The 21,836-nt window shown below is 38.2% G+C and overlaps 2 protein-coding genes across 2 annotated transcripts; one reads left to right on the top strand and one right to left on the bottom strand.

Moving 5' to 3' along the window:
• Positions 1 to 1,257: 1,257 nt before the first annotated feature.
• LOC128620010 (transmembrane protein 230-like) lies at positions 1,258 to 6,451 on the bottom strand. The gene is made up of 4 exons (XM_053644600.1): positions 6,302 to 6,451; positions 5,498 to 5,602; positions 4,420 to 4,542; positions 1,258 to 1,718 (listed from the first exon to the last, which is right to left on the bottom strand). The coding sequence occupies exons 2-4, from the start codon at positions 5,597 to 5,599 to the stop codon at positions 1,578 to 1,580; spliced, it is 366 nt and encodes a 121-aa protein (XP_053500575.1). The 5' UTR covers positions 5,600 to 5,602; positions 6,302 to 6,451; the 3' UTR covers positions 1,258 to 1,577.
• Positions 6,452 to 15,978: 9,527 nt separating this feature from the next.
• Positions 15,979 to 21,111, top strand: LOC128620008 (alpha-1A adrenergic receptor-like). The gene is made up of 2 exons (XM_053644598.1): positions 15,979 to 17,000; positions 20,196 to 21,111. Exons 1-2 carry the CDS (start codon positions 16,094 to 16,096, stop codon positions 20,576 to 20,578), a joined length of 1,290 nt encoding a protein of 429 aa, XP_053500573.1. The 5' UTR covers positions 15,979 to 16,093; the 3' UTR covers positions 20,579 to 21,111.
• Positions 21,112 to 21,836: the final 725 nt, after the last annotated feature.

Genomic DNA, 21,836 nt, shown 5'->3' with positions numbered 1-21,836 from the left:
TTCCCATAACCATATGATGACGTGGGCTTAAGCTTTGACCCATCGTGCCTACGTATTTGAATCGGTCAGCAGACAGGAGACCCGTATACTGCGATTCCTCCACGGAACTAAAGGGTCACGACAATACCTCTGGGTGACGTGAAGACATAAGAACAACATAAATCTGTCAGAATTTGTCAGGGCCCCACGCATAATCTAGCTTCGCCTCCGACCGCACACTTTGTGCCACTAGATGGCACTACACACCTGATGGATTATTTTTCAGTTGTTTACCTTTAATCTCGGTAATTTCAGTGAGATTAATAGGAAGTGTGTGTCGTTATGAGAGTGAGGAATGTCAGTCTGGACTTGACATCCATCGTTTTGCAGAAAAACAATTAACATACAAACCCCAAGCAGCTTCCGGTTAATATTTGTCATAATTATTTATTAACTAAACAATTAGCTGCTCAGCGCTGGTTCTTTGCTCTCTCTGTACCAATCGATGAGGTAGATGAGTGCCAATACTTTCAGCACTTATTACTCTAAGCAGAACTTGTTCAGCCACACTTGAATGCAAATGTTTTTACACCCTAAACAAAAAAATGAGTGCATTTGGATACACAGATGGGTTAAACAGTAGATTACTGAACAGGGCTGGACGATACGGCAAAAATATCATATCGCAGTACTTGAATACACGATATGTATCACGATATATAGGTTTCCTAACCGACTGCAAATAAATGATGATAATTTTAAGGAATTTTAATAATAAATCTGACGACTGTAATGGTTTACTACAAAAAGGTAACGGTAAATTTTAACGATAAACTGCTTCGAATGAAAAAAGTTATCGATATAATCGCGATAATATCTGAGAAAAGTGTATCGTGACGGAATGTATCACGATATCGATATTATATCTGCGTATAATCTCTGAACAGATTTTTTTTGGGGGATTCTTACTAGCGAAAAAATTTTCATAACTTACTCCATATTCAAATTATAACAACATCGTCCCATCATTTCTTTTCCAATTCACCAAATAACTATATATATATATATATATAATAAAGAAATCTTTTTCTGATGATTCTGCATTACGTTTTGTTAAGCATTTTATTTTTAACGCTGTTGTTTTTTGATAAATTGGACAATAGGGGTACATTTTCCCATTTTCTCACTTGGGGGGGGGGGGGGCACAAACTTTTGCACTCATCCGTATAAAAGGCCGTAGGTGCGATGCACGTAATAAGTACAAGCGAACGCGACAAAGCAAGCCAGACTATAAATTTATTCTTTTTAAACCATAGCGATATCGTAAAAAAAAAAAAAAAAAAATCGTTTATTTTAAAGAATATTTTCTTATATCTATGTACACGTCACATCATACGTAAAACAAACATACAAAGGCGTTTCTTTTGGCTATTTTGCATATCAGAGTATATTTTAGAGATGAGTATATTTTTGCATAACTGATATACCGCGCAGGATGAGACGTGCGCTCATCCCGGACCTCTGCTCAGACACAGGAAGTAAAATACCACAAATAGCGTCATGCAGCTTGTGTAACTCCGACAAGGCACGGATCAGGATCAGTCGTCAAAATCCGGGATATCGTCGTAGGAATAACCGCGGTAACCTTTGGAGGCGTAGAAGGCGATCCTCAAGTGATAAAAGCCAGGAAGAAAGATGAGCACCCCGATGATGAGCACCGGAATCGTCCGGTCCGGGTTCTGAAGGAACGAAACAAGTGTCAAAGTTCATTCTTAAACGGTCAAAGTCTCATGTGTCCGGATTTAAGCGGACATTTCATCCTCCAGTTTAATGTTTTGATTTGTTTATCCACAAATCGATATAGTTTTAAAAAATTCATTTCACATTTAGCCGCTCGAACGTCTTTCCGTCTGCGCGCTAAGATTAAAGTATTGGCACCCCTCGCCGGTTTGACCTGCGAGATGACGACGACGACGACGACTACATCCGTTTTTATTGGGCGTTAATAACTAGAGAAACATAGAGACTAAAAACCAGGGTGCCAATAGTTCTGGAGTCAAATTATACGTTAGGAGTAAAACACTTGGTGTTTTAAATGATTTTTTTTTTTTTAAATATACATAAGCACCTCACTGACTGTTTTATTCCTTTTAAACCAATATTAAATTTTTTAAAAAAAAAATTCATTAAACTATCATATCATACTTTTTATCCGTTTATAGCTACATTTAACGTAAGTGCTTCTTCTCGCTTATCGTTCCCTGTTTACGCCAGCCTGTCTCTGTCTCTCTCTTGAAGTTAATGAGACAAAAAAAAAAAAAACGCAGCTTTGATTCGTTAGTAAGAGATCGCAAAGTGTAAACGCCTCTGTCCGGAAGATGTCGGGGGTGAGAAGATAGATGTTTTACCTTTACGTACGATAAAATATCGAGAAAAAATATCTCATTAAACAAGTACTTAAGTGAGCTTACTATATAAAATGTTGTCTACTTGCATTAAAAGCAGAACAAATCCAATAAAATATGTTTAATGGAACTCAATTCAGCTCGATTTTATTTGTACAGCGCTTTTAATAACGGAAATCGTCTCAGAGCAGCTTTACGGAAACATATAAACACAGGATGGAGATTTTAAGTGTGTGAATTTATCCCTATTGAGCGAGCCGGTGGTGACGGTGGTGAGGGAAAAACTCCCTGAGATGATCTGAGGAAGAAGCCTTGAGAGGAACCAGACTCGGAAGGGAACCCGTCCTCATCTGGGGAACGACGGATAGTGTGAGAGGAAAAGAATCGCCATATAAGTGCAGACCATTTAGAAGACAGGCTTCGACTACATTCCGACATCCTTTGTGTTGTCTGATCTTTTAAGGTGGGGTTTTTATCTTGATTTGATTTTGATTGTTGAGTTGCTGTACTATGAGACTGCTTTTTCTCTCTGTTCTGACTGTGAGCTTTGAATGGAGTTGGTCCGGATGTGCACGTTCCTACTTTTTCGAGGGGACACAGTCCTTGCACTGCCTATAGGTTGAGGTTTGTCTGTAGATACCCTGCTTTAACCGCAGCGGCGTAGGTCTTGCTCGGCATCAGAGCAGGGAGACCTTCAGCTTGTTCGTGTGCTTCAGGATAGCTCACCTTCTTTGTGTGTTTGATTTACAGGATCTCTTTTTTCTCTGATCCAGATAGCACGTGTTTTTGACGAGGCTGCGTGGTCACCTAGACAATTCCTGCGTTTAGAACGTTTAGTACAGTTCGCTTCGGGGGCGTCCTCACCACAATTTCGACCGGTCCTTGCATCCGGCAGAACCGTGACCAAATTTCTGGCATTTGAAACATCTCGATGGGTTCGGTATGAAGACGTTCACAGTGACACTTGGGTATCCTATTTGGATTCTTTCTGGCGGTTGGGGTATGTTAAACGACAGGACGTATGTCCATGCTTTAATTATTTGGCCATATTTTTTGATAGTTATTCTTTTGACATCGGTCACACCTACTTGTTTCAGTTCTGATGCGATTTCGGCTTCGTCCGTGCCCTGCAGCTCTCTGGTACGGACCACACCTTTGTTGTTATTTAAGGAAGGGTGAAGGAATGCTTTCATGGCGACTCCGGTCAGAGTGGTTGCCCGTAGTAAGTTTTCTGAGTTTACTTTCTTACTGTAGCACATCGACCAAAAATTTGGTCAGATCGCAGCTTTTTGATGTCTTTGACCGGTCCTGCTATTCCCGTGAGAGTTTCGTAAGGGGCATACCAGTAGATAGTGACTCTAGTAGAGGAAATCTTTGCCAGTTTTCATTTTTAAAGGAAAAAATTACATCAGTCGTTGGTTCATCATCCGAGTCCTGGATGTCTGAAGTATGTTTATTCATCATCTCTGCTCCTCACTCACCTCTGAGCCCAACAAGGGGATGTACACCAAGGATACAGCAATTATATACTCGAGCACATAAACACAAGGTTTATACTACTCAACTGACCCTACGCCAGCACGTTCTGGGAAAAGTGAAAGAGATGGTCGATTGTGATACCAAAACAGTCCCAGGACAAGTCCTGACAAGCCGAATGACTCGAACGGGCCTTTCCAATCTTTCCAACAAGCCAAAGTCATGTGTTGCATAAGCGGATCCCGCAGCAAGCCAAAATCCTCAATCACCAGGATCCGAGTCGCAACTCACGGCCGACAAGTCGCCCCATTTGTCGCCTCTTACAATCAGCAAGGGGGTGCTACGGACCTGTTTTACCTACTCTTACAGAAATCTTCACCATTTGCCGCTGGCCTACTGCCAGAGAAAATGAATCGACACCTTCTGACCAATCAGAATTGAGAATTTAACAGCGCTGTAGCATGATCGGTATATGTACTGTATATCAGAGTGGATCCTGACACAAGCCAGGGTTCAGTATATCTACTTATGCTGCAGGTTTATGTGTTTGTTAGCTCACCTCAACATGAATGTACCCGGTGAGGAGCAGAGAGCCGATAATAATTAGTAAAGACCCGACCAGGAAGAGGAACGTCGCCAGAGCGATGGCCTTGTATGGAACTTTAGGTGGACTTCTTTTAAACTGTGAGAAAATAAACAGGAATAATCATGAGCTACAGTAAAAGGGGTTAAAGGGATACGTAAAGATCCACTGCATCTATAGCGTAGTGTACCTTGGAAATAATGCGCTCGGTTTCATACGAGCTGATTAAAGAGTACTAGTTATGGATACTTAAAAGTTACGTCTATGTACACATTTAATGGAATGTCGTATAGGATGAGATAAGATGAAACTAAGGTTATAGTGAGTTTTTCTTCCGTTTTTTTCTGCTGCAGGTGGGAACAAAAGTTGTGAGCGGGGAACTGAAGAAACATCGGGACCTCACGTGCCATAAGATCGGTCTGAATTTGTCGAGACGATCGCTTCAAGACAGTGCTTGAATCTAAATCCAAATGTCACTTCTTTGCTGAAAGGTTGCTCAGTCGCCGCGTCGTATACGTACGGAGAAAACGATGATCACGTGTCAATTTATCTCCTGCGAGTGTAAATGCCATGTGAAGATCTAAAAAAGTCATTCCACTGAAATCATAAAAATGTGAGGGAAAGTCATACCAAAGCTATCACTGTAGACTTTTATCTCACTCTACTGTAAAAGTAGTTCCACTCGCTTTAAAACTACCTCCAGGTTTTGTAGTATCCCTACACAACGTTTTGAAAAAGTAGTTCCAGCTTTAAGAACTAATTCTACAGATTCAGAGCGACACCGTCGAGAAAATTCCGTCAGGTTTTCAGCAGAATATGTTCCACGTAAATGTTTATTGAGCTCAAAACTACACTTACGCTTCCATTATAAGTGAGTCTGAAGTAAAAACAGGTTCCCTCTCTCTCTCGTTCTCAGTGCAACAGTGGAAACGTTGTCAAATTGTTCGTTCTTTGTGCTAATCACACATACGCTACAGACAGAGTGGATAGAGATTAAGGTTTAAAAAAAAAAAAAGCTGGATTGCAATTATAATTAAAACCCATTCCTCCTCACCTGCAGATCGATGTAACCTTCATCGCTGTTCGCCAGTCTGGAGTATTTCACTTTATTGCTTGAGATTCCCCCGCCCACTGAACTGCTCAGAGCGGGCGTCATGACCTGATACCAACACACATCACCGTTATTCTGAACCATAATAATAATAATAATAATAATAATAATATTAATATGTATATAAATATGAATACAGCACCTTTGAAATACATAAAATGCAGCTCAACATCTTCAAATAAATAACATTGTATAAGTCCTGTACAAAAGTATTGGCACATCACCTTTATGTGCCAATACTTTTGTACAGGACTTATACAATTTTATTTATTTGGAGATATTATTGATTAGGAGATGATAATCTAGAGTTTACAGAATAAATAAATAAATAAATAAATAAAATAAAGAAGACATAATATGTTTATAAAAACGTGTGAGATAAGAATCTAGACCAAAATAAATAATAAAGGAGATACAATGTGATAAAGTGATAAAATATGGAAAGTAAAAAAAAAAAAAAAACATAAAGGTGATCAAATATGGAAATTAAAGTCAAAGATTTTTTTTTACATTTTCATCTGATATTATTCTGTTTTGAGCATTTGCCTTAGGTTATTCAAATTAACTCGTGCATATGACAGCATATTTTAAAGTAATGATATAAATGATATAGTTACTATATAGTTAGGGATAAATTCAAACTTTTAAAATCTATATCCTGAAATGATATATTTCTATAAAGCTGCTTTGGGACAAGGTCCATCGTTAAAAGCGCTACATATATTAAAATGGAATTGAAATACTAACTTTGTCTAAAGCTGCAGGAGTCCCGTGGGCTTGTTTATTTTCACAGAAGATAAATAAATGTAAGAGAATAACAGGCCTGTTAGCTTGCTCTCAACATCCTTTACATTGTTTACTTCCGGGTTTCTGACGTCACGTCGCAACGTCGCAGGCGATGAGGCGTCTTTCACGAATCCAGCCCGGAGAGGAAAACGGTCGCCGCCATATTGGACAGTGTTGCGAATTACTATGACACGTCAACGCGTCCGCCATATTGGAAAAGGCCAGATTCAACGGTAAGTCTATGCAAGTCTATGGGGGGATGCTAGTTCTACCTGATTAAATCAACCGTAAGTCTCTTTCTGTTTAACCGATATGTACAGGTAATATGTGCATAAATTAGGGTTGTTATTGTTGTTGTTTTTTTTTTTTTTTTTTTTAAGAGCTTTAAGGTATGAGCGGCTCAGCCCCCAGAGGCCTCACTTGAATTTTATTCATACTGCCTATAAATATTCTAAAATATTTTCACATTGGTGTCTTCCTGGTAGGCGATGTCTAAGAACAACAGTAAATTCATTGGGCCCCCCCCCCCCCATTGTGCTCCCTAAGACTGATCTTACTACAGTAAACATACATTAATCAATTTATTTCCTTTAATAAAGCTGAAATGCTAAAATTGCCTTTCATTATCGATTAGTTGGGTTTGTGACATCACTATGGATAACAGCGTGCAATAGAAAGGAAGCGCAGTAATTCTGAGTAAAATATTCATTTTGATCAAATATGCTGTTTGATGCTATATTTAGAAACAAAAGTAATTGTGTTTTTATGACAGCAGTAACTGTAATAGGGTTACAGTACAATTTGCGCAATGTTTGAAGGACAACATTGGGCAGAATGTGAAATAAAGTTTTTTAGAAGAAAAAAAAACAGAAAAAATAAAAGTTGGCCTTTTAATCCAATTAATCAATTAATTGAAGAAATAATCACCAGATTAATCGATTATCAAAATAATGATTAGTTGCAGCCCTAATCCTGACCCCCTTCTGCTCTCCGGACCTGCCCGATCCATCCTGATGCCCTACTTCTGGCTGGAGTTTTCATCAGTTGGAAGTCACTTGCTGCTGCTGCTGCTGCTGAGGATGGCCCAACACGGTGCAGCCTAAAGATCACTGAGAATACTGAGGATGGTGCTACTTAAAAACCATAAAGATGGCTTTGGACCTCAATTCATATGAACAGTTACGCTATGATAGCTTTAGGACTGCGCTTGTTTTGCACTCGAGTCTCCATCAGTGAACAGTGGAGAAGTTCAACAAAGCATGTAAAAACTGTAATGAATTTTCCTGGTTACGCAACTGCACTATTTGACCATGTAGTATTAACACATTTATAAAAGGGATTTATTTATTTATAATCACACTATCCAGCGTCGCCCAGATGAGGACGGGTTCCCTTCTGAGTCTGGTTCCTCTCGAGGTTTCTTCCTCATATCGTCTCAGGGAGTTTTTCCTCCCTCGCAACCGTCGCTTCTGGCTGCTCATTAGGGATAAATTCATACATTTAAAATCTATATCCTGAATTGATATATTTCTCGAAAGCTGCTCTGGGACAATTTCCATCGTTAAACGTGCTATACAAATAAAACTGAATTGAATTGAATTTAAATATTTTGATTGATCCAGGAAACAGCCAGCTAAATGTCTATGGGAAGTTTATCAAATGTTTTGGAAACAACAAGTTTAGAAAAGAGTTTGTCATCTCCTTTATTTATTTATTTATTTATTTATTTATTTATTTAAAATTGGAGATAAATGAATTGTTGCAATACACCATGCAGGAAAAGCTTAAAAACACGAATTACAGGATAGATGTACTGTATATACCTATAGATAATCAGATGAAAGGATGAAAAAGAATGTCTTGTTGAACTTCACCATTTGTGTAATATCAAAAAAGGATTCCTCGATTATTTTGAGTGTGACGTTTGAGTCATTATAACTGTTATTATATGAAACTATTAATTTGGGGAATGTACTCATGGCTTTATTATAGAAGGTGAATTTTTATTCATCAACAAATTCCCCTGTGATAAAAAGTATGAAACGATTATTCTACAGGACATGACGTAGTACCAGAACGCTGTCTGAAACAGTTCTGTGTAATGTCTTTAGACAAATATCACCACAGTGTGCGCCTCTGAGGCTTTATTGCTCAAGTCTGTATACAAAGGAGTCCCAAGCTTGTTTTTTTTTTTTTTTTTTTTTTTTACCCCGTATGAGAATTTCACGCCTGAATGCTCTCGATGGAGTGAATTAAATCATAGACAAAATGTGTTTGGATATGAGTGCAGCTTATCTTCCAAGTTCCAGACAACTGAAGTGACAATTAGTCTGAGCAGACGGCCATTTTCCAGTTCTGTTCTGAATAAATAAACACAAACAAACCTCTTCAGAATAAATTAGCATACGTTAACAGACGAGCTGTCCATGCACGAGCACCAAATCAACGTTTCACGAAGGAGTTTGTTGAAGTGTATATACGTCGGTATGGGAAGGTTTTTAAAGCATTTTGTGGCAGATAGAAATCTGTTGCTAACGTACAGCCTCTCACTTGGACACATCTTTCTTTTTTTCTTTCTTTTCTTTTTTTTTTTCATTGTTGGTGGACGTCCAAAGCAGCCTCCGAAGGAATATTAAAATTCTGAGCATGCCTCGAGTCTCTGAGCGTCTTTGAGAGTTTGTCTGAGAGTGGATTGGGACAAGCTGGTAATATTTATACAGGACATGTAGCCTTTTGAAAATAAAACTTCAACGTTTATTAAATTTATCAGCTTTATACCGCCATGTGGACAGTCTGGAGCTTTGAGCTTTCAGGATTCTGGTGAGAGTTTCATCAAATAAATCCTTTACCTGGAAATTAGAAAGCACAACGGTGCCATGGATACCGAGCAGACCCGAGTTTGAGCGTGTTTTATACCTGTGGTCATGCCATTTCATATAAATCAAATCAAGCCAAGTCCTTCACTGGCTGCTTTTTTTGTTTCCTTTCATTATCCGAGCTGACCTTCACATACAGAGACTACTGTAAGCGTACAATCAGTCAGTGTTCAACCGCAACAAACCAGCACAAGCACTTTCTGATTCATGGATCTAATCCAAGCTAAATACATTTGTGCATTGTATATATTTATAGCATCCGAGATAGATGAATCTGTGTGCATGTGTCACTGCAATCTCAGAGAGAATGTAAAAATGCTGAACATATGCCAAAGGGAAAAAAAAACAAAACAAAAAAGCTTGAGGAGCTGAAGAGCTTGGACCCTGACCAATGACCCCACCCATCCTGAGTGCACAAAAGTGTTAGGAGGGGTATATGGGGCTCATACCATCATCCTGCAGGTGGCTGCAAAGGATGTAACGTGCATAATGATGCTGCCGGGATTCAGATTCAGACATGTTTTGCACTTGTTTACTCTCTATACCTCACATCTGAGCTCCGGAGACACGACTTCACCATGACAGGGGAAAAAGGTGAGTTTTTATATCGTTCAGAAAAAAAAAAGCTGTGTGATTTTGAATTTCCAGTTATTTTATTTATTTTTTCGTTCCAAAGACCCTCTAAAAGCATGTCGCGGGTTTTTAAAAGGCTGCACGAGGTTAAATTGAATCTTCATGATGCTATGTCTTAATGAATGAACAATGTTTCCTCATTTTTTAAAGAGACCCCAGTTAATAAATGAAATGCACTTGGTTCTTGCGCTGTGGTGTTATTCCCTGATTGGTGGATTTGTGGAGAGAGCTGTACGTGTTGTAAATGTTTTCAGATTGATTTTATTGCCTTTTGTTGTTGTTGTTCTGAAAAAAGGAACAATAATGTGTCTCTCTCTTGAGCCTAAATAACATGTATTTCTTTTTCTGTGATTTTCCTTTTTGGAAAATCAAAGAAATATTGAACTATATTTTGTTTATATGCAGCCTATATAAAATACAGACTATAAAATATTTCAATATTTGGTGTTTTAAATTTTTTTTTGGCTATTTGCAAGTTTTATCTATCTATATATACATATATATATATACATATATATATATATATATATATATATATATATATATATATATATATATATATAATGTGTGTGTGTGTGTGTGTGTGTGTGTGTGTGTGTGTGTATATATATATATATATATATATATATATATATATATATATATATATATATATAAAATTGTGTGTGTGTGTATACATATATATGTGTGCAAATCTTCAGTGTGGGTTTTATTAAGGAAAAATTGTTTTTTATTTCTAATAATATATATATATATATATATATATATATATATATATATATATATATATATATATATATATATATATATATTAGCAATTCCATCTAAACGTGGGGGTTAAAAATACATGAATGACATTTGGAGTTAATAATTTTTAAAACATTTTTGCTATTTTATATGTTGAGTTGTTTAACAACTTGTTTTACTTGTTATTGTAAATTATTATATTAATTATATTATGCTACACAGTTATTGCAGGGTTTAAAAAATATATTTTTCTTAGACTAACACCTCACGTTATTTACCTAGTTTTTGTCAGAATTGAACAATGTTTTGAAATCTGTGTGTGACACAATTTCAGTTTAATGGATCTGTCCACATTTAAGCCGATAAGGCTCGGGTTACGCGTGCCCAAACGTGTACGCCATGTCGACAGCCTTTACTAGGACTGGGAATATAATAATAAAAATAAAATGTCCAGATGTTTTTGACCTCACTAAAGTGAATTGATTTTAGAGCCGCTTAGCTGGATGTGCGTGTTGCCAGATTGGACTCTTTCACCTCGGTGTTGCCTATGTCGTCACATGACCATGAATGAATATCCCTGGCAGGTGGATGTAATTTAGTTTAGATGTAATTGTGTTCCACTGGACCTGGTCCCAGATGTTTTGGAAGCAGTGATGAAAGAAGCGTATAATATTCTTCATTTCACTAATATTACAATATTACTAAATCCACTTTATTGCCAAAAGTATGTGGACACCTGACAAATCACAAATGATGTAGCACACCTGTAGACGATGCGGAATAATGCGGAAGACCCCAGACGTTAACGGCAGGATGTGGACACGGAAACACACACATGCACACACAAAGTGTGACTAATACTAACAACCATACTACTGTATACGACACCATACTACACTTCTGGTACTGTACTGTACTATGCAATACAATACTACACTACATTACTACACTACTATACTGTATTGTAATATACTACATTATAATTTACTGTACTGTACTATACTATACCATACTACAATACACTGCACTATATCTAGACTTTGGAGTGTGTTGGGATGAAACTAACTGCACTACTGTGTTAGTCTTGAGTGCTTTAAGGCACGGTGTGATTTTGGTGAAGATCTGAGAATGCTGTGTTATACTATACTATACTATAATGTACTGTACCATACTATACCATGCTGTACTACTATACTGTGCTGTACTCTTCTATACTGTACTATATGGCCATTATATTTACTATAGTATACTATACTAAACTGTATTATGATATACTGTGTATATTTTATGTACTATACTATACTACACTATACTGAACTGTACCATGCTACACTATAGCTACTTTATCTAACCATACTATACTATGCTATACTATGCTTATACTTAGACCTATGCAGTACTATACTATAATATGCTGTCCTATACTTTATTATACAGTACTATACTGTACTATATTATAGCATGCTGTACTGTACAGTACTATACTATAATGTACTGTACTATACTATACCATGCTGTGGTATACTACACTATAATGTACTGTACTATACTATACCATGCTGTTGTATACTACACTATAATGTACTGTACTATACTATACCATGCTGTGGTATACTACACTATAATGTACTGTACTATACTATACCATGCTGTGGTATACTATACTATAATGTACTGTACTATACTATACCATGCTGTGGTATACTACACTATAATGTACTGTACTATACTATACCATGCTGTGGTATACTATACTATAATGTACTGTACTATACTATACCATGCTGTGGTATACTACACTATAATGTACTGTACTATACTATACCATGCTGTGGTATACTACACTATAATGTACTGTACTATACTATACCATGCTGTGGTATACTACACTATAATGTACTGTACTATACTATACCATGCTGTGGTATACTACACTATAATGTACTGTACTGTACTATACTATACCATGCTGTGGTATACTATACTATAATGTACTGTACTATACTATACCATGCTGTGGTATACTATACTATAATGTACTGTACTATACTATACCATGCTGTGGTATACTATACTATAATTTACTGTACTATACCATGCTGTGGTATACTATAATGTACTGTACTATACTATACCATGCTGTGGTATACTACACGATAATGTACTGTACTATACTATACCATGCTGTGGTATACTATACTATAATGTACTGTACTATACTATACCATGCTGTGGTATACTATACTATAATTTACTGTACTATACCATGCTGTGGTATACTATAATGTACTGTACTATACTATACCATGCTGTGGTATACTATACTATAATGTACTGTACTATACTATACCATGCTGTGGTATACTATACTATAATGTACTGTACTATACTATACCATGCTGTGGTATACTACACTATAATGTACTGTACTATACTATACCATGCTGTGGTATACTATACTATAATGTACTGTACTATACTATACCATGCTGTGGTATACTACACTATAATGTACTGTACTATACTATACCATGCTGTGGTATACTATACTATAATGTACTGTACTATACTATACCATGCTGTGGTATACTACACTATAATGTACTGTACTATACTATACCATGCTGTGGTATACTACACTATAATGTACTGTACTATACTATACCATGCTGTGGTATACTATACTATAATGTACTGTACTATACTATACCATGCTGTGGTAAACTACACTATAATGTACTGTACTATACTATACCATGCTGTGGTATACTATACTATAATGTACTGTACTATACTATACCATGCTGTGGTATACTATACTATAATGTACTGTACTATACTATACCATGCTGTGGTATACTATACTATAATGTACTGTACTATACTATACCATGCTGTGGTATACTACACTATAATGTACTGTACTATACTATACCATGCTGTGGTATACTATACTATAATGTACTGTACTATACTATACCATGCTGTGGTATACTATACTATAATGTACTGTACTATACTATACCATGCTGTGGTATACTATACTATAATGTACTGTACTATACCATGCTGTGGTATACTACACTATAATGTACTGTACTATACTATACCATGCTGTGGTATACTATACTATAATGTACTGTACTATACTATACCATGCTGTGGTAAACTACACTATAATGTACTGTACTATACTATACCATGCTGTGGTATACTATACTATAATGTACTGTACTATACTATACCATGCTGTGGTATACTATACTATAATGTACTGTACTATACTATACCATGCTGTGGTATACTATACTATAATGTACTGTACTATACTATACCATGCTGTGGTATACTACACTATAATGTACTGTACTATACTATACCATGCTGTGGTATACTATACTATAATGTACTGTACTATACTATACCATGCTGTGGTATACTACACTATAATGTACTGTACTATACTATACCATGCTGTGGTATACTATACTATAATGTACTGTACTATACTATACCATGCTGTGGTATACTATACTATAATGTACTGTACTATACTATACCATGCTGTGGTATACTATACTATAATGTACTGTACTATACTATACCATGCTGTGGTATACTACACTATAATGTACTGTACTATACTATACCATGCTGTGGTATACTACACTATAATGTACTGTACTATACTATACCATGCTGTGGTATACTATACTATAATGTACTGTACTATACTATACCATGCTGTGGTATACTACACTATAATGTACTGTACTATACTATACCATGCTGTGGTATACTATACTATAATGTACTGTACTATACTATACTGTACTGTACTGTACTGTACTATACTATACTATTCTATACTATACTACAATACAGTGCACTATATCTCGACTTTGGAGTGTGTTGGGATGAAAGTAAGTGCACTACTGTGTTAGTCTTGACTGCCTTAAGTCACAGTGTGAATTTGGTGAAGATCTGAGAACGTCAGATTGTTCACACCAAAAATGGTAAGGGTTTTTATCTAACGTAACATTCTTTGATCTTTTCGTGTTTTTGGAGACAAAAAAAAAAAATGTTTTGTTCTTTGATGTTCATCAAATTCACATGGTTTGTCAGAACACAGCAGTGCACTTAGTTTTATAATACGGTGCTCCAAAACTGTGATCCGAGCCTCTCATTTCTTATATATTATACTCAATAAAATATACATTTCGGAAGCACATTTAACGTTCGATATCAGTTAAAGTGCACGTGTAGTGCATGAGTTTGGACGGAAATATACCTATTTTATCTATTTTCTGTGCTACACTATACGAAACTGTAGGGATTTTTTTTTTCTTCCATTTTCTATTATTCTAATCTATACTATACTTTGCCATGCTATACTATAGCTATATTATCTACTGCACTATTCGTTACTCTGCTGTATCTCAACTTTGGATGGTGTACATATGAAACTAAGTGCACTTTGGGGTTAGTACGGACCACCCTGATGCATGGTGAAAAATTTGGTAAAGATTCGAGAACATCAAATTTTTGCCAAAAAAAAGAAACGTAAAGGAAAAAACGTAACATTCTTTGATTTTAAGCAAACACGGTGCATTAGGATGTTTAATAATAACACAGGAGTGAACTTAGTTTCATAATTTCAGGCTCCAAAACTGAGTGAGATCTGAGCCTCTAATTTCCAACGTATTGGTTTCAGAGACACAAAACTAAACATTGACTGGTCAATATCATTTAAAGTACATGTGTAGTACAGGAGTTTGGATGGAAGTATAACTATTTTATCTACTATACAATACTGCTCTATCTAATGCTATACTGTAGCTATTTTATACATACGGTACTATACTACACAATACTACACCATACCATAGCTCTTTCGTCCACCTTGCCACTATATGCTACTATGCTATGCTACGCCGTGCCACACCACACCATACAATTCTATAATGAGCCACACCATACTACACTACACAATACTAAACCATACTATTCTATAGCACACCATGCCATGCTATACTGCACCACACCTCGTCATGCTACACGACAAGGTGTGAGAAAATCTACCAAAAGCAAAAAAAAATAAATAAAAAAACCCAGACCTTCATTTATAATTATAAATCACATTATGGACCAGGTGTCTGCTATTTCACCGGGTCTTCTTCCTCTCTATTTGCAGGATGCTGTAAGAGTTTGCATGGATGCATCGTTGAAAATCTGAAGAAATACACGGAAAGTTTGAAAGCCGGTGGAAAGGTGAAATTTCACGTCGAGTTTAGTGTTTAGATTTTGCCGGATATGAGGCTTTAACAAAGATGGCGATTTCTTTTGGCCTGAATGCAACCAGAACCATCCTGATCTCCGGACAGATTTAACACGTGGATGGCTATGACGTCAAACGCTGCACTGTATGCACCACCTGACGGTGAGAAGTTTAAGAATTGAGCAATAATCACAAGAGCCAGTTTACAGCAGATGTGTAATGGTGCCCAGTGAAGAAAACCTCACAGCTGTGTTAAACCTAGACAGCTGTCTGAACTGCACCCAGACATCAGTGTATGATGTGAACCTCCCGAAGGTGGTGACCATGGCGGTGGTCTTTATCTTCTTCGTTGTGTTCGGAGTAATGGGTAACGTGCTGGTCATCGTGTCTGTCGCGTGCCACCGTCATCTCCGTTCGGTCACACACTACTTCGTCGCCAACTTAGCTGTTGCTGATCTACTGCTGAGCTGCGTGGTTGTACCGTTGTCAGCCTCATCTGAGGCACTGGGATGCTGGGTTTTCGGCCGGGCTCTTTGTGGCGTGTGGGCGTCTCTTGATGTCCTGTGCTGCACCGCATCCATCTTCAACCTCTGCGTCATCTCCATGGACCGCTGGCTGGCTGTCAGCTATCCGCTGCAGTACCCATGTCTCGCCACAAGTCGACGTGCTATCGGTGCCATGGTGGCTGTCTGGGTGGCGTCGGCTGGCATTTCTGTCGGGCCACTGTTTGGCTGGAGAGAGCCGATGCCTGACGACGAATCGGTGTGTAGCGTCAACGAAGACCCAGGATATGCCGTTTTCTCGGCCGCCTGCTCCTTCTACGTTCCCCTCACTGTAATATTAGTCATGTACTGTAAAGTCTACGTGGTGGCACACAGGAGAGCAAGAAGTCTCAATGATGGGCAGTGGCACAGCGATGTAAAGGACAGGGTGGTGTTCAGGATCCACCGTGGCAATGCTCAGATATGTGGAAAGGAAGATGACGGAAGTAGGAAATGTCGCTCCTACGGTGCCCTTGTGAAGCTGCTCACATTCTCGAGGGAGATGAAAGCGGCGAAGACCCTGGGCATCGTGGTGGGCTGCTTCGTCCTCTGCTGGTTCCCCTTCTTCCTCGTGCTGCCCATCAGTGAGTACAGTACAGCTTATGTATTGACAAATAAAAAGATTTTGACCAGTTCCAAACACGTACTAAGCGCTGTTTGATTCTCAGCTCTGATTGGTCAGTTGGAAATCACAGTGCATCGTATTAATGCGCATTATCACAGGGACTTGTACAGCGGACGCGTTGTAATCACTGATATGGTGACGTTTTCTGTAAGGAGATGTTTATTTAACATTTGTGGAAGGAGTCTCCAGTGTCAGAGTTAGAGATAACTCTCCAGCTGTATGTTTTCCAACACAGATAGAACTCTTCAGTACACTGTAACAAGACAAGGTGCACTTCCTTTCTAAAAAAAAAAAACTTCAAGAGAGATCAAAACGAAAGGTCGGTGAGGAAACAATTGTTTATAGCTGCTAGAACGTAAAAGGGAGAACAGGAATTAACTGTAAAAAATCCTTTTTTATAGTTATAGATGTAATGCTGGCAGAACTTTAAGAAGATACACACGGAATAAATAACTTTGATTAGATACAGTGAAATTCTTTTCTTCACATACTCCAGCATGTCAGGAGATTGGGGTCAGAGCACAGGGTCAGCCATGATATGGAACCCCCCGACCTTCCGATCAGTAACCCCGAGCCTTAACCGCCAAGCCACCCCGCCCCCTTTATTTATTCTACTTTTATATTATCAGCATAAATGGGGGAAAAGGAAAGGAAGAAATGGAAATGGAATGAAATGAAAGGAAAGGAAATTAAATGAAAGAAAGGGAAAGAAATAGGAAGGAAAGGAAGAAATTGAAAGGAAAGAAAGGAAATGAAAGGAAAGGAAATGAAACTAGAGGAAAGAAAGAAAGGAAAGTAAAGGAAATGAAATGAAAGCAAAAGAAAGAAAGGGAAAGAAAGGAAATGAAATGAAAACAAAAGAAAGAAAGGAAATGAAATGAAAGCAAAAGAAAGAAAGGGAAAGAAAGGAAATGAAATGAAATGAAAGGAAAGAAAGGAAATGAAAGGAAAGTAAGAAATAGAAAGGAAAGAAATGAAAGAAAATGAAAAGGAAAGAAAGGAAATCAAGAAATAGAAAGAAAATGAAGGAAATGAAACGTAATTAAATGAAATGAAAGGAAAGAAAGGGAAAGAAATGAAAAGGAAAGAAAGGAAGAAATAGAAAGGAAAGGAAAGAAATGAAAGGAAAGGGTAATCGAGAAGACAAAGGTGTATTTTAGTGAAGTGTTGAATTGTAGAATTGTCTTTTTTTTTTAAACTTAAAAAAACTTTAAAAAACTGGTATAATTTTTGTCTCTATAATCTCTGCAGTCTCTCTCTCTCTCTCTCTCTCTCTCTCTCCCATAAGTGCAGCTCCGTTACTAGCTCTAAAATGTTTCAGAATTAGCAGCAGACACTGGAGATGCGATGCGTGATAAATGAGTTCCCCACACACGAGCGTTTTAAGGACAAAAACCTGACCAACGTCTTGAAATAAAACCTCCGAACAACGTCCTGAGGCGTGCTGACTGCGGTATAAGCGGAATAATAGTCACTTATCCCTTTCCTTTAATGCAGCTGATGTCTATGATGTTATATTTGTAGATATTTCTGAAGGATCACATTCTGTCTTAATAAAATGTAAAGAGTACGACCGTGGATAGTAAAGCAGTGTGGGGAAATGCGAGCCGGCTCTGCGAAAGCTTCACGAGGGCAAAGTTGTCCTTATCGCAGTACGTTTTCATTTCTTTGTTATGATTCGCTTGTGAGCAGTTATTCATGTGAGCCTTTTCATTATATCCTTCTGTCAGCTGCTGTGTGTAAAGGACTGTATAAAGAGCTCATTTATTGCTGTGTGTGTGCATTTAAATGGGGCTTTGATGCAAAGATAAAATGCATTGTGGGATGGAAATGAATACACAGTGCAGATCTATTTGTTTGAATGGGCTCCTTGTCAAAATGTCACACAGCAAATAGCGATCCGTGTATACGTATTTATAAGCTAGACAGTCTTAATAATACAGTGAGCTTAATAATTAATGATCTATGAGCACGTTTTCCAGAAAATTGGTGTCTCAAAACATGGCTTTGTTTTGTGAGGTAATAGTAGTCTGTATTAACATCCATCCATCCATCCATCCATCCATCCATTTTCCATACCGCTTATCCTTCACAGGGTCACGGGGAGCCTGGAGTGTCTCCCAGGGAACTCTGGGCACAAGGCAGGGACACCTTGGATGGGGTGCCAACCCATTACAGGGCACAACCACACACACATTCACACACTATAGACAATTTGGAAATGCCAATCAGTCTCCAATGCATGTCTTCAGACTGGTGGGGGAGGGGGGGAGAAAACCTGGAGGAAACCTCAAAGCACAGGGAGAACACGCACAAGCTCCGCACACAGAGGACGGAGGCGGGATTCGAACCCCCGATCTCGGAGGTGCGAGGCGAACGTGCTAAAAAGAAGATGCGACTAAAAGAAAGCCTGACGAATCCAGAAAAGGTTTTAGGAACCAAAGAGCAATCAATTATACGATGAACCCTTAAATAATCTCGAAGAACCTTTTTTTAACTAAGGTTTGTAGTGTAGTGATGCATCCATCCATCCATCCATCTTCTATACCGCTTTATCCTTTTCAGGGTCACGGGGAATCTGGAGCCTATTCCAGGGAGCATGGGGCACAAGGTGGGGTACACTCCAATCCATCGCAGGGTACAATCACGTACACACTCACACACCCATTCATACACTACGGACACTTTGGACATGCCAATCAGCCTACCGTGCATGTCTCTGGACTGGGGGAGGAAACCGGAGTACCCGGAGGAAACCCCCGCAGCACGGGGAGAACATCCGCACACACCGGGCCACGGTGGGAATCGAACCCCCGACCCTGGAGGCGAACGTGTTAACCACTAAGCCACCGTGCGCCCTTGTGTAGTGATGCACAAAATCTGAATTTGTTCATTGTTATTGCAATACGATTATAATATCAAGATAATAAATAAACAAGCAAATAAATAATCGAAATAAATTCCTAACACACTGTAGTTGTGGTGTTGTGTTTTTGTCATGAGCAAAACACACTCGATCCATTTGGTTAAAATAACGTAGGCGGATCTTTAAGCCTCGATATAAAGCAGTGTGATTATTCACTCTAATATATAATTAATTAATGATGAGAGACAAATTTTATTGATTCGTTTTTTTTTGTTTGTCTACGTGTAGGCTCCATCTTCCCGTCTCACAGACCCTCCGACGCGGTGTTTAAGACCACCTTCTGGCTTGGATACTTCAACAGCTGCCTAAACCCCATTATCTACACCTGCTTCAGCCAGGAGTTCAAAAAAGCCTTCCAGAACGTTCTTAAAGGCTGCTGCTTTTGCAGAACCACCGCCGCCACACCTCTGACCCGAATCGCCTTCCATCCTGCCCCGCCTTCATGTCCTGTCACTCATTCTGCCCCTCAGTTTACTCAGACAGGGGCAAATCAGATGAGTAAAAGCTTCCTGAAGGCCTGTTGCTTCAGCGCCAGGGGCAGAAGTACCGGCACTGAGACTCGACACGTCTTTGTGGACATGAAAGGCATGACGGCAGGACAGGCGGTGTGAGACATGACGAACGTGATTGTTATGGAAAAATTATACAGATGGGGATATAAAAGTCGACACACCCCTGTTAAAATTCAGGTTTTTGTGATGTAAAAAAAAAAAAAAATGAAACTAAGATAAATCATGTCAGAACTTTTTCCGCCCTCGACGTGAAAGTACAACCGATATCAATTAAATGAAAAACAATCAGGAAAAAGAAGAACGTCACAATAACCTGGTTGCATAAGTATGCACACCCTTATATAATTGGGGATGTGGACGTGTTCGGAAAGAACCTGACAAAATTTGATCTTAGTGTCGTCCTTTTACTTCACAAAAACCTGCCATTTCAACAGGGGTGTGAAAACTTTTTGATAAATCTGTCTATCATTTTTCACTGCCCATTTTGACAAAAATGAATAAATAAATAAATAAAATAAAATTCAAAAAAGAATAGACTATATATTCTGCACATTTCTGTTTCTGTTTCAGATCAGTCCTTGTACATCTGGATGTTTTCTTGCTTATCTTTGTTCCTAAAATGATCTTTTGTTTCTGGGAGTTTGTTAACAAAATGAATAAACATAATAAAAACGCCGCCCCAGCATGTTATAGCGCTTCTGTCTCTCTCTCGCTCTCTCCTTATTATTATTATTATTATTATTATTGCAGAAAATACAATGTTCTGCACTTCCACTTCTATCCCCTCGTCCTTCATATCAGGCAGGTGTGTTCGTTTTCCCCTCTCTGCCGTCCCCCTGAGGTTCTCCTGACTATATCTTATTTCCATAAGCGTGTTGTTCATTCAGCCATGCTCTGCACCCTGAGGAGAAATGTTCCTCAGATGTAGACTGTAGGTGGGCAACAGATACAGTAGTAGCACATCCATGGAGAGGAAGTCACTCTTTCGCAGACTGCAAAGGGCCTAATCAAAAGTTCCAGGAGTACTTCTCGGCCACAAAACATAGGGTGCAACTCGGAATACAAAAATCGAGAGCAGAAATAAGGAAATTTCGCGTACTTGAATGTGCTGTACTCGTGAAACGACATCGAAGGAAATCCAGCAGCGTGTTAGTCCGGGTGGATCTGTGCACATTTTCCGACGAGATCGGGTTTGTTCTTTTTCTTAAAGCGCACTCTTAAAAATAAAGGTTCTTCAATGGTTCTTTACAGCACCACAGGTTCTGCAAAGAACCTTCGTCTTGTCAAGAACCGATTTTTCTTGAGTTGAGCTATATGCTTGTTTGGAGATTAAAGAAGTTCTTTATGTTGCATTATA

The sequence above is a fragment of the Ictalurus furcatus genome, chromosome 16 (genome assembly GCF_023375685.1).
Source record: "Ictalurus furcatus strain D&B chromosome 16, Billie_1.0, whole genome shotgun sequence".
NCBI classification, from domain to species: domain Eukaryota; kingdom Metazoa; phylum Chordata; class Actinopteri; order Siluriformes; family Ictaluridae; genus Ictalurus; species Ictalurus furcatus.
The sequence above is the reverse complement of the archived record's forward strand: the minus strand, read 5'-3'. Positions and strand labels throughout refer to the sequence as shown.

Bases quoted from the DNA above. Each gene is read 5' to 3' on its own strand.
- LOC128620010 (XM_053644600.1), bottom strand. From the start codon at position 5,599: ATGACGCCCGCTCTGAGCAGTTCAGTGGGCGGGGGAATCTCAAGCAAT. The intron at 4,543-5,497 runs GTGAGGAGGAAT...ATTTTCTCACAG, and splicing joins AAGGTTACATCGATCTGCAG to TTTAAAAGAAGTCCACCTAA. The intron at 1,719-4,419 runs GTGAGCTAACAA...TCGTTCCTTCAG, and splicing joins CCGGGTACATTCATGTTGAG to AACCCGGACCGGACGATTCC.
- LOC128620008 (XM_053644598.1), top strand. From the start codon at position 16,094: ATGGTGCCCAGTGAAGAAAACCTCACAGCTGTGTTAAACCTAGACAGC. The intron at 17,001-20,195 runs GTGAGTACAGTA...GTCTACGTGTAG, and splicing joins CTTCCTCGTGCTGCCCATCA to GCTCCATCTTCCCGTCTCAC.